The sequence below is a fragment of the Talpa occidentalis genome, unplaced genomic scaffold, assembly GCF_014898055.3.
Source record: "Talpa occidentalis isolate TD23 unplaced genomic scaffold, MPIMG_talOcc4v2.1 talOcc4.11, whole genome shotgun sequence".
Lineage (NCBI taxonomy): Eukaryota > Metazoa > Chordata > Mammalia > Eulipotyphla > Talpidae > Talpa > Talpa occidentalis.
The window spans coordinates 42,160,496-42,171,753 of record NW_023601104.1 but is presented as its reverse complement, the minus strand read 5'-3'; the positions used below and the strand labels follow the sequence as shown (position 1 = coordinate 42,171,753).

Genomic DNA, 11,258 nt, shown 5'->3' with positions numbered 1-11,258 from the left:
TTCCCCCTGAAGTTCCCTCTAACCCCCCCACACCTAGATGGAGTGTCTCTGCTCTCTGCTCCTTTTCTACCCCATAGTAAAGAGGTTCATTGTATTCCAAGACCTGACATACTATCTATACAAGAGATATTGAATGAATTGAACTGCTGAATTTTTTAGGAGTTGTTTACTTATTGTTGCCCCCTGAGGCCAAGAAGTCCTCTAGGACCCAATGACTGGCACTTAGAAGCTGCTGCATTAATGTCTGGCAATGAATGAATGTTAGTGTCCTGACAGAAAAAGAACTGGTCTACCTGAGGGTGGAGGGAGTTCCCATCACTAGTTTTTTATTCATGGAGGCTGACCCACCCCTCTCAAAGAACTTGGGGGTGGAGCTGACAAACTTCAGTAGGGTAGGGTAATGATTCTACCCCATGCCCAGGGTATCTTCGAAAAGCAGCAGAGGCCCAGCTGTTGATCACTCATATCAGTTTGGTTCACAAGCAGTTAGCATTCAGGAAGATGAAGGAAATGCATTGCTAAGCAGCATGTGCCAGACCCAGAACCAGCCCCTGAATGCATAGGTATTTGCCAGGCCTGTCTAGACCCACTCGACATAGAAAAACCCCATCAGCCTTGAGGGAAGTTTCCAGAGTACTAACTCCTGAATATCTTCTGAGTAAAAGCCCACTCTGCCTAGCCAACTCCGGCTACTAGTACTCAGTGCACACTGTCTGGGCTCACCAAGCTCCAGGTGAGAAGGGCAGACACATCTGATTTTCCACAGTCCACTGGGGACATGATGTACTGGCCATCAAAGTGGGGGACACACAGGTTTCCATCCCAGCTCTGTCAGTGGTGATATGTGGGTACACATGTAGAGCAGGCTAGGAGCTCAAGCCTTAAACCCCAGGGCAGATAGTAGTCAGAGCTGTTTGACTTCTCATCATCTACCTTTGAAGGACAGATCTTTCCAGAATGTCTTCACAGTTCCCAAGTATGGGAAAATCCAGAATGTAGATGGATCCCTGCCAGCTTTCCCTCACCGCCCACCCTCCCCCAGGGAGATAAGCCTCCTGCAACTGAGGCCTGTGGGCCAAGCTGTCTGAATGTGGATTTGGGGCAGAAGATCAGGAGAAAAGGGTTCAACCTGCTTGATTAGCTATATGGCCTGTAAGACCTCTCTGAGTCTGAGATTTCTCCTTGAAAAATGAGGAAGAGGGACTAGACAACAGATGTTTCCTGACCTTGGCAGTGAATGAGAATCTGGGTGGTGGCAAGAGAAAGCAACTTGAAAATACACGAATTCCCAAGTCCCATGCAAAAGCTCCTAAAGGAATCCGAATCCCTGGGGTGGAGAGGCCAACTCAAGCCCTGACCCCTCAACCCTGTGCTATTAGGGAGCCTATGACCCCATAATCCCACCCCAGGACCCTCTGCTGAGAAGCTCTTTGGGATGCAATAATCCCAGCCACATCCCATCTCTTTCCAACCTCTAAAGCCCTCAGACCAGGCTAGAGGAAGTCATCCCATCTCTTTCTCCAAAGACTCCTGGAGCCTGAAGCGCTAGTGAATGAGCAATTTATTACCCATCAACCTGCCCCGCTTCCCAGCACCATGACCAGTAGACAATCTAGACACAGCCCTCACCGCACCATCCTTGAACACAGCCTCAGGGCCCACCCCAGCTTGGTTGTCCACGCTCTCCCTCCCCCAGTCCTCCAAGACAGCACCAGGTCCGGGGATCACACCTCAGTCGGGGTGGGGAGGGACAAAAGGTGGGGGTGAGGAGGTAAAAGCTGGGGAAAGAGGAATCAGGTTGACCCCAAGCTTCTGGAACCACCACCCAGGACGAAGGGAAAGTGGGCAGGCTAGGGGAGGGGTCTGGGGTTGCCAGGCGACGGTTCAGGCAGGAGGTTCTTCTCCAGGAGATGCAGGGAAGCCACTCAGGTCTCGGCCAATGATCTCACTCACTGTAAAGGAGGGGCAATTGAGAGATTGGGCTAGGGGCGGGTGCCCTCCTTTTACCAGAGACCCCCAATCCATTCTTGTCAGGCCTGTCTAGGATGCCTCTAGGCACCTCCTCCACTGACTTATCTACCACTGGGCCTCGGCTTCCTCAGCGGGTCTTGACACCTACTCCCAATCAAACTTTGTTCACCTCCACCCAGGCAGCTCCTCATCCCAGTCCTTTCCTGCTGGCCTGGCCTATAACGTCAGGGCAACAGCTATCAGCAGGGTCAAAGGCGAGTGCAGCCAGTAGGAGAAAAGAGAGACAAAACAGGTAGGGCCCTCCTCGCCAGTCTGACCACAGTCACCATGTTTAGGGGAAGCCAAGACAGGGAAATCATACATGCTTAAGTGGGACCTCGGCAAGCCACTGGCCCTCTCTGAAATTCAGTGCCTGAATCTGCAAATTAAGAAAGCTGGGTTGAATGGTCTTGCAAGTACTTCTAGCCCTGAGATTTTGTGATCTGGGGCAGAGAGCAGAGGTAGAAGGGTTGGGACAGGTACCCTCTCTTTGCCCTTCAGAATTAAGTTAGCCGGATTCAGGAGGCCACGCACACCTTGAACTTGCTTCCTGACACCCTCCAACGGGCTCTGAGGGACCAAGGATGCCCAATCTCGGGAAGCCAAGCTCCAGCCCTTAGCAAACATGCAGAGCAATCCCTTGCACACATTCAGACTCACAGCCCCCGTCCCACACCCACCTTCCTCCAGCGTGATACCCTGGATAGGGACACTGTCTCGGAAGCCGCTGCCGTAGCCACCCCTGGATTTCTCCTGCTCCGGAGCCCCCTCCCCAGGGCCATAGCTTGGCCCTACCTCATTGTAGCCCTCAGCAGGTGGGGGATGAAGAGCACTCTGGGGAGGGAAGGGACCTTCAAGAGGTGGGGATGAAGGTAAAGGAGGCCGAAAGGGGGCCGGAGATGGGAATGGCAGCCCCAGGGAGAAAGGGGAACCCCGTCCTCCGTAGGGGTCACTAGGGAAGGGCCGGGGAAGGAAGGAAACCGGAGGTGGACGGGCACAACCTGTGGCACCCCCAGTCTCAGGGAACATCCGTAGGCCAGGTCTGTAGGATGGTGGGGGCCCTGTCTGGGGGTACAAAGGGGGTGTGCCATAGCTGAAACCATCTGACAAGTAAGGAGTTTCATAAGCAGGGTCTTCATGAGGATAGGAGGGATAGGGGGGCCTGGGTGGTGAGAAGTCCATGTCAGTGCCAAAGGGGGGGCCCGATGCTGAAGGGAAGCCCCGGAGAGATGAGTCCGGCAGGGGCTCCTCTTTGAAGATCACTGGGTAAGTGAGGAAGCAGGAGGACGTGCAGGTGAGATATCTGGCAGTCTCCCCTCTGCACTCCCTCCAGCCACCTTTCCATCCATCCCTTGGCCCCTCAAGAGAGGGACCCCACATCCCTCTACTCCACTCCCCATACCCCCCCACCCATTCCCCCAGCAGGGAATGTCTTAGAGCGCACCAGGCAGGAACTTGAAACTCTGGGTAGGACTGCGCTTCCTCCGTCCATTGGAGACATAAAAGTAGACCTGGACAGGCCGGGACACTCGCTTGTTGCTGTACTCTGGGACAGTCAGGGTCAGTGTCACCTGGGGAAGAGCAGAAGATGAGGCTTGGGGCTCTCGGGGGTCTAGGCTCAGGCCAGCCTTTCTAAGAAGCCAAACTTCACCTCCTCCTGACCCTTCCCATTTGCTGAAGTCCATTCCCTGGAGGTGAACCGGCTTCCGGACTGGCCAGGATGCCTCCACCGGAAGACAATAGGTAGCTTCTGGAGTCCGCACCCACGGGTATGGGATCCAGCTGAGAATTTTATGACTTCTCCCAGCCCACCCCCTCGGGCACCCTAGTGACACTGGTACCTCATTACTCTGCAACCGGTTCACCGAGGCCTCCTCCTCCCACTGCAGTTTTCCATCTGTGCAGGAGCAACAGAGAGCTCAGCCCAAGCCAGCCCAATAACCCCCTGTCCAGTCCCCCACCATTTCCCCTCCTGCTGGAGCCAAGGCCACACTCAGAAGGCCCTCCAAGACCAGGCTCACGGTGGCAACCCCTGCCTGTTTACCCCATCAAATGGAAGAGGCAGGATTTAAAACTGTCCCCAGAATACAGAGCAGCAAACTGAGATCCAGAGAAATGGCAGGGTCAGTCCAGGGACCCAAGTGGGTGAGTGACAGAAGAATCTTGAACTTTCCCACCCGGCTCCAAACATCCCCTTCCATGATAGAGCTGGAAGGAAATTCAAAAGTAGGAAAAGGTTCTAGCTTGATGGAAGGCAATGAGACCTCAGTTCTCATGACCCAGAAACTCTGAACCAGCTCTGACATGGCCCCAGGGTGCTAGATTTGAGTGTAGGGGCTGGGCCTCTTGCTGGGCAGTACTGGGGGTGGCTAAAGGTCTCGAGTGTAGTCCCTCAGTCTTTCCTTCTGCACCCCTGCTGTTCCACCCGGGGGCAGCTCCTGTAATCATAGCTGTGCTCCCCGGACCACACCTCAGGAGGGGCTCAGGGCAGTGTGAGGCATCCTTTCCTTCTCCTCAGATATCTTATCCATATGAGGAAAAATGGATCTCCCAGCTGACGCCTCTTTATTTTTTTTCCCTAGCATCTGCAGTGTATTACTGAACTCTGATCTTTGCCATTATGATAATTTAGAAAAGGTGAGCAGAACTGAACTTGTCTATGGACTATCCCAGACTGTCCTTCATCCATTCTTTTTTTGCCCACCACCATCCCTTATCTCTCTCTCCCTCCCACTTTCTTAACCTGAGTCCTCCTGCGCGCACTAATGTCCACTCGCATTTGTATTTTACTTTGACAAATAGTCCCCTATACCAATGCTCAGTATTTTTTTGTTGCTGGCATTCTGACTTGCTTTCCTATATAAAATTCTCTCAAACTCCCTCCATTCTGCTGAAAATGGTTGTACCCCATCTTTCTTTATAGCTGCCTAGTATTCCACTGTGTAGATATACCGCATCTACTTGACCCAGCTGTCTTTTGCTAGGCTAAATTTAGGCTGCCTCCATGTCCTAACTCTTGTACATAGTGCTAAAAGCTGACCCCTCTTAAATAAATAGAAAGAGTATCTTTTCCGCCCTGAGTATTTTAGATTGCTGTCACACTCCTGGGAAGCAGACAATATAAGAGGAAGGCTGTCTCATTTTACAGACAAGGAAACTGAAACAGTTAGCTAGCTCAGTGATGGTGCCAGAGACCTTTTACCTGCCGGTTCCAAGCTCCACCTGCCTGCTCCCCGCCTCAATAGCTACTCACCAGGGCCTCTCTCAATGAACACCACCTTGGAGTCTGGCAGAAAGTTGGAGCCAGTCAGCACTAGTTCTTCACCCCCTCTCACAGAGCAGGCACTGGGGCTGTAGGCCTCCACCTGGGGCAACTCCTGGGCAGAGCGCTGGGCTGCAGAGCAGTGCAAGAAAGACCTGGCTGGGCTGCATCTGGAGAGGAAGCCTCCTCTGCCCCCACCCCCATTGGAATAATAGCCCACATAGCCACATGGCCCTTGAGGCCCTTCTCAGAAGCAGACATACAAGTAAACCATTGGTACCCCTGGGGTTACACAGACCAAGGAAGGAGCTACTCCTGGGCAGGCAGAGAGTCACTCAAATAACTGCACAGGGCCACCCAAGGGCACATGGAGGACAGGGTCTCTCTGGTACACCCCAGAGACAGAGGCAAATCAGAATACTGTCCCCACCTTGTCCACCATAGAAATGAGGACTGGGTCCTTCACAGGGCTATGCAGGACAGACAGAGCACAGGGCACTAGGCAGAGGATTCGGATGGACACAGACAAAAAGTTTGTAAGAGACAGAGATGGCACAGGGCCTCTTTGCTCACAGCACTCAATGGGCACCGACGCTGTCTGCACGGAGACAACCTTCCCGCTGCCCTGTGGCACGTGTACCCGGAATACCAGCCGCACACGAGTGTTCTTGCGCCCGATGTCTGTCTCGCCCTTCCGAAGCTCAATGTCTGAATTTCGAAGCTTCAGGATTCCAGCACAGTCAATGCTGAAGGCAAAGAAGGGAAGGCAAGTCCATCCAGCTGAAGCCAGAATGGTGATGCCCCTCAAAGAGGGAAGCACCCACCCTCCAGCCAAAGTCCTGAATGGCCTTCTCTATATGCCTCAGGGGACTATGGCTATTTTAACCCAGAAATGACATCTCCAGAGTACCCATCCCCAAAAGTCCTCTCTTAGGTGGTGAGAAAACCTGCAGTCAGCTTTTAGGGATGAAGTGTAGCTCTTGTGGGGAGGGGAAGGAGCTAGCTCAGGCCCAGTGGAAACGACTGTTCCTAAATGCTTAAAGACGGAGGGGAAACAGAGTGGGAACCTACTTGGCTGCCATGTTGTTCTCAGGAAGCAAGGTCATTTCCAACACCTTGGTACCACTGACCACGGCTTCGTAGCTGGCCGTGGCCACCATCTTGCCCGTGATCCGGTGCACCTGATAGAAGGCATGAGGCCGCAGGTTCCTTTCATCTGCAGTGCCGATGAACATCTGTAAGGTCAGTGGCTTCTCGCTGTAGCCTAGGAGCTGGCAGAGGGAGATGGAGGCCAGTCAACTGGGATCCCCGCTGTCTCATTTTTCATCCATCCCTGGGTTTTCAGTCTACCAGGGGGTGAGGATGGTGAGAGATAAAGGACATCCTGGAAGGGATTCCCAGGAGGAATTGGGCACCAGTTGTGGAGAAAACGTGGCCTGGAGTGCACAGTGTTATTCTTGGAGTAAGGCCCAAACTGGGCCGAGCAAAGGAGAAAATCTTCCAAAAGAGACAGGCCCAACTCAACAGAGACAACCTAACTCCCAGTGAACTTTGGCCTCAGCCTAACCCCTCCCCCACATCTGGCAGTCCACCATTTTACAGAGTAGACATGAGGCTGATGTCCCACGGGATGACTACAGCGGGGGTGGAGGGACAGGGGAGTAGAAAATATATCCGGGTCCTTGGAGTGCACCCTTCCTCCCTCCAGGCCCTCCCCAAGGCTGCCTGCAGGGTCATTGCTGAGAGGGAGTGTGGGAAAGGGCAGTGCCATGGTCTGCACAGCTGGAGCCCATCCGCAAGGATCTGGGACAGGAGAGGAGAAAGGCTTTCAGGCCTGCCCTCTTCCCTTACCTTGACGACCGGGTGACCACCAGGCGCAGCTTTAACAGCTCCTCGACTGCCCTCTGTCTCATAGTGAGCCCGGTGGTGGGCTCTGGGTTGCACCTCGATCCTCAGCTCCAGCTGTTCGTACTGACTGGGCAGTGGCCAGTCCAGAGGGGGTAGGGCAGAGGTCCTGGGCAGGAGAGAAGAGCACTGACCATCTGCAGCCTTAGACCTCAATCAAGATAGACCCCTGGGATGTGAGGGAGCTGGAGGGGAGGGAGAGTAGGGAAGTCAGAGTAGAAATAAAGAGAACCCAAAAGCCCAGAGGGGCTAGCCTCAGGGCCCCTTGAGACAAGGAGATGGTACTAGGCCTGGGACATGGAGATGGTACTAGGCCTGAGATTCCCTTTTATCCAGCCCTGAGCACAAGGCTCAGATGGCAAGAATTCACCTGGATACAAAGTAACCTGAAGACCATCCTAATCCCCAGATCTGGGTGGGAAGAGTCAGACAAGAAAAGACCTTAGAGATGAACTCCTTTGTTGTTCAAATAAAGAAACACAAGTCCAGAAAGTAGAATGCAGAGACCAAGCAAGGCAGTAACTGGGAGAGCAGGCCTGAGTACATCCAGTGCCCAAGCCCACATCTTTCATACTAGTTGGTGCTGAACAGGTCAGTTCCAGGGAGCTGGGGGTTATGGAGGGGCAACATTCTTACACTGAGTTCCCAGATTCCCTAGGCCAAGGGAACCCGACGAGACATTGCTGCCAGGTGACATCTGGACACTTCTGGGAACATCTTGGTTTGTCATTTAGGGGAGAGGGTGTCACTAGCATCTTGTGGGTAGAGCCCAGAGACGCTGCCAAATCATCCTACAATGCCCAGCATAGCCCACAAAAAGGAATCTTCTTGTTCAGTATATGAGTAGTTCTGAGGGTGAGAAACTCAGTCCTGGGGGAACCCCTGGAAATGCGTATGGAGGCTTCTTTACCCAGGAATTGCAGGACTGGGGGTAGGAAACACCCAAGAGGAACTCCTCTTATACCAAAATGGTCCTCCTAAAGGGAAAGGGAGACTCTTTCTTCATTGGTCCATAGGGGGTGATTATCCTTTTGCAAATTGTCTCTCTGGAGGGGGTGCTTGGTTTTTAAATTCCCTCTAAGCTTGGGTGGATGGCAGTGGCCATGCTGGTGCAGATTATCTTTTGAAATGCCAAGAGCACAGAACTAAGACCTTTCTTCAAACCCATCCCTTGACCCTCCCGCTCCCCAAGTGGGTGGAAACCTCCAGTGCCAGCCATTACCCTCACCTGAAGATGGGACTGTGTCCCCCAATCCGGGCCTTGGACCAAGCCAGTGGGGAGGGCACCGCCAAGTAGTCCATGCCAGCCACCTCCTTCCGAGGACCCCCAGGAGGAGCCCCAGCCTCCTCTGGTCCGGAAGGCAACTTCCCATTGCACGGGGCAGGTTCCTCAGGCCGAGGCAGTGCCACAGCCTGCTCACTGGAAGTCCGCCGGGTCTTCTGGGGGATGCTCTCCGCCGCCGCCGGTGGGGCAGTCACATAGTCAAAGGGACCAGGGGAGCCAGGGTCCCGGGCCATAGGCAAGGGGGGTGGTGGAGGTGGCTCAGGCCCCTCCTCCCCCAGGCTGCCACGCCGGGACAAAGCTGGGGAGGCTGAAGATGGGGTTCCAGAGCTGGAATAGCGCCTCTTGCCACAGGGAGAGGCAGGCCGTGGGGAGGCTGGACTGGGCCCTGGAGCGCTGAGGAGTAGCCAGTTATCCTCTGGCCCCCGGCCTCCCGGGCTTGGGCCATACAGGTTCCAGGGATCATCGGGGGTCCATGGCCTAGGGGATGCCCGGGGCGAGGGCAGTGGGGAGCCCAGGCCAAAGCGGGAGGCTGCCTCATTTAGCTCAGACTCCACCTCATCACAGGCTGCATACAGGGCTGCCTCGTCAGAGGCGTCAGAGAAGAAGCTCCAGGAGGACAAGCTGCTGCTGCCAGGGCTTGGGCTGAAGAAAGGGCCCCCGCCCTGGCCCCCTGCCTCTCGGTAGCCACCGAAGCCTTCCGGTGGGGGATAATCCCTGGGGGAGCCGTCCCCCCAGGCATCAGGATTGTCCTCCTGCGTGGTTGGTGGGTCAGGCGTAGGAGAGATGGAGGTGATGCGGATGCTGGGGCACTCAAGCACACGGCCTCCCCCAGCCCCCCCAGGTCCTCCTCCCAACACCCCCAGCCTCACTGACCGGGCAGGCTGGCTCTCCCAGGTGCCAGGTGAGGGGGCAGGACGGGGTGGTGGTGAGTGCATGCCAGGTCGAGGGGGTGGAGGCCGGGGTATGCCAATAGGGGCAGCACCATAAGGAGGGGGCTCCCCCAGGGCCAGACGGAAGCATGGTGGGGTGTCCTCTGAGTCCAGTTCTGTCAAAATGGGAAGGAAGGAGGATAGGGGGAGGATTACCACAGGAGATGGGGAGAGAGAGAAGCAGGTGAGATGTTTAGGTTCCCTGCGTGGCCGTGGCCAGGCCCCCAAGTGCCGCTGTGCTACCCCTCCTCAGCAAGGAGCGGCCTCTAGGTGCCCTTCAGGACCACAAAGACAGAAGCAAAGTTGGACCTCGGAAGGTGGAGGAGGTAGAACCAGGCGTGCCGGGCATTTCCCCACTCGGAGAACCCCACATTCTGAGCCCCAAACCTGGGACCTGGGGTACCGGAGGGGGCGGGCCTTAAGGTGAGGGAGGCGGGTCGAGAGGGGCTGGAGCTGGGCCTGGAGGCGTGTAGAGGGAGGCGCTGGGCTGGGCTGGGGGCGACTCACACATGAACCCAATTAGCAGCGGTTCCCAAACCCCCAAACGGCTCTGGCAGGAGCCCCAGTTGCCATCGCAACGGTGGCCAGGGAAGCGGGGGCGCCAGGGCAGTGGTGACGAGGGAAGGTGGCTCCTCCCTCGCTCCCCCCAATCTGGGGGCGGGGGTGTAGTGAGGGGGTGCAGCGTGCCCGCCCGGCCGGGGAGGGGGGAGGGGGACGCGGGCAGCGCGGATTCCGTGCGAGCGGCGGCCGCCGCCCCCGGCTCAAGCCCCGCCATCTGCCTCTCATTGCGGCCAGACGGGGAAGGGGGAGGGGCGCCTGGCGGGGCCAGAGAGCACCCCGGCCCCGGGCGGCCGCTCCGCCCGCCTGAGGCTGGGTCCGCCGGGGCAAGCTCCGGAGCCCAGCTCCCCTTCCCCGAGCGGGGCCCGGCGCCCCCAGGACCACAGCGCCCGCCCGCCCCCCATCCCAGTGACAGTCGGCCCAGCCAGGAGGCGGCGCGCAGCCAGCGGCACCCCCACCCCCACCCCGTCACAACCTAAAAAGGAGAAAGTGGTGCCCGGACCCCAGCCTCACCTCCGCAAACCCTCAAGCCCCCGGACTCCCCTCAAACACTGACCCCCTCATCTCTCACCCCAGACTCGCTGCCCTGAGATCCCAGACTCGGGGTCACCGGGCCCTTCCCTCACTGACCCCAAGACCCCGTCCCAGTCCCGCACTAACCTTCCCCCGACCCCCCCGCGCCCAGCGGGGGGGCCTCCTTTTCCTCCCCGAACACCAGCTTAAATTCCAGCTCCTCATCCTCGCAGCTCGCTGCCCCCATGGATCCGGCCAGAGCCCCCAGGTCCCGGGCTGGGTGGGAGGGGGAGCTCGGGAGGCGCCGCACCTTCACCCGCGGCTCCCTCCCTCCCCTGCTCTGAGACGCCCCCTCGGCCGCCGCCGCCTCCCTCCGGACGCCCCCTCGTTATTATAGAAGCTTTTCCAAACTTTTTTCCCCAAACTTCTTCAAAGTGCCCCCCCCAACCTGTCCCTGATTGGCTGCCGAGGATGCTCCAGCCCCTCCTCCAGGGATGAGATGGGAAAACCACGCGCCCCTCGTCCCCCCTCCCGTCCGCCCTCAGCCCGCTTTCAGGCCCTCCCCCTCAAAAAAAAAAAAAAAAAAAGAAAAAGAAAAGAAAAGAACAAAACTGAATTGGAAAACGGTCCCTCGACCTTGGTACGGCCATAATGATGCCTATTGGCCTGTAGCTGTGACAATCATTTCCTGCACTGAACACTACACCCCCCCCCACACTCGGTCTAAGTTCTGGGGCTCGGGGTTCGAGAGCCTTAAAGGGGCCACGCCCTGGGTGCACAGAGGAGCAGCCCGGGA

General features: G+C 56.7%; 1 protein-coding gene across 4 annotated transcripts; it reads right to left on the bottom strand.

Annotated features, from left to right (window-relative positions):
• Positions 1 to 999: 999 nt before the first annotated feature.
• Positions 1,000 to 10,897, bottom strand: NFATC4 (nuclear factor of activated T cells 4). Of its 4 annotated transcripts, XM_037503148.2 has the most exons (11): positions 10,610 to 10,744; positions 8,406 to 9,507; positions 7,124 to 7,286; positions 6,344 to 6,543; positions 5,846 to 6,018; positions 5,264 to 5,404; positions 3,852 to 3,907; positions 3,455 to 3,581; positions 2,691 to 3,272; positions 2,333 to 2,389; positions 1,913 to 1,952 (listed from the first exon to the last, which is right to left on the bottom strand). In XM_037503148.2, the coding sequence occupies exons 1-10, from the start codon at positions 10,707 to 10,709 to the stop codon at positions 2,337 to 2,339; spliced, it is 2,697 nt and encodes an 898-aa protein (XP_037359045.2). In that variant the 5' UTR covers positions 10,710 to 10,744; the 3' UTR covers positions 1,913 to 1,952; positions 2,333 to 2,336. The 4 variants fall into 4 exon arrangements, with proteins under 4 accessions (XP_037359046.1, XP_037359044.2, XP_037359045.2 ...); XM_037503149.2 differs by lacking the exon at positions 2,333 to 2,389 and having other exon boundaries at positions 1,000 to 1,952; positions 10,610 to 10,897; XM_037503147.2 differs by having other exon boundaries at positions 1,910 to 2,389.
• Between the last annotated feature and the right edge of the window lie 361 nt (positions 10,898 to 11,258).

Bases quoted from the DNA above. Each gene is read 5' to 3' on its own strand.
- NFATC4 (XM_054689466.1), bottom strand. From the start codon at position 9,397: ATGCACTCACCACCACCCCGTCCTGCCCCCTCACCTGGCACCTGGGAG. The intron at 5,405-5,845 runs GTGAGCAAAGAG...ACTGCTCTGCAG, and splicing joins GTCGGTGCCCATTGAGTGCT to CCCAGCGCTCTGCCCAGGAG. The intron at 3,908-5,263 runs GTGAGTAGCTAT...GCTCCTGCACAG, and splicing joins GTTCATTGAGAGAGGCCCTG to ATGGAAAACTGCAGTGGGAG.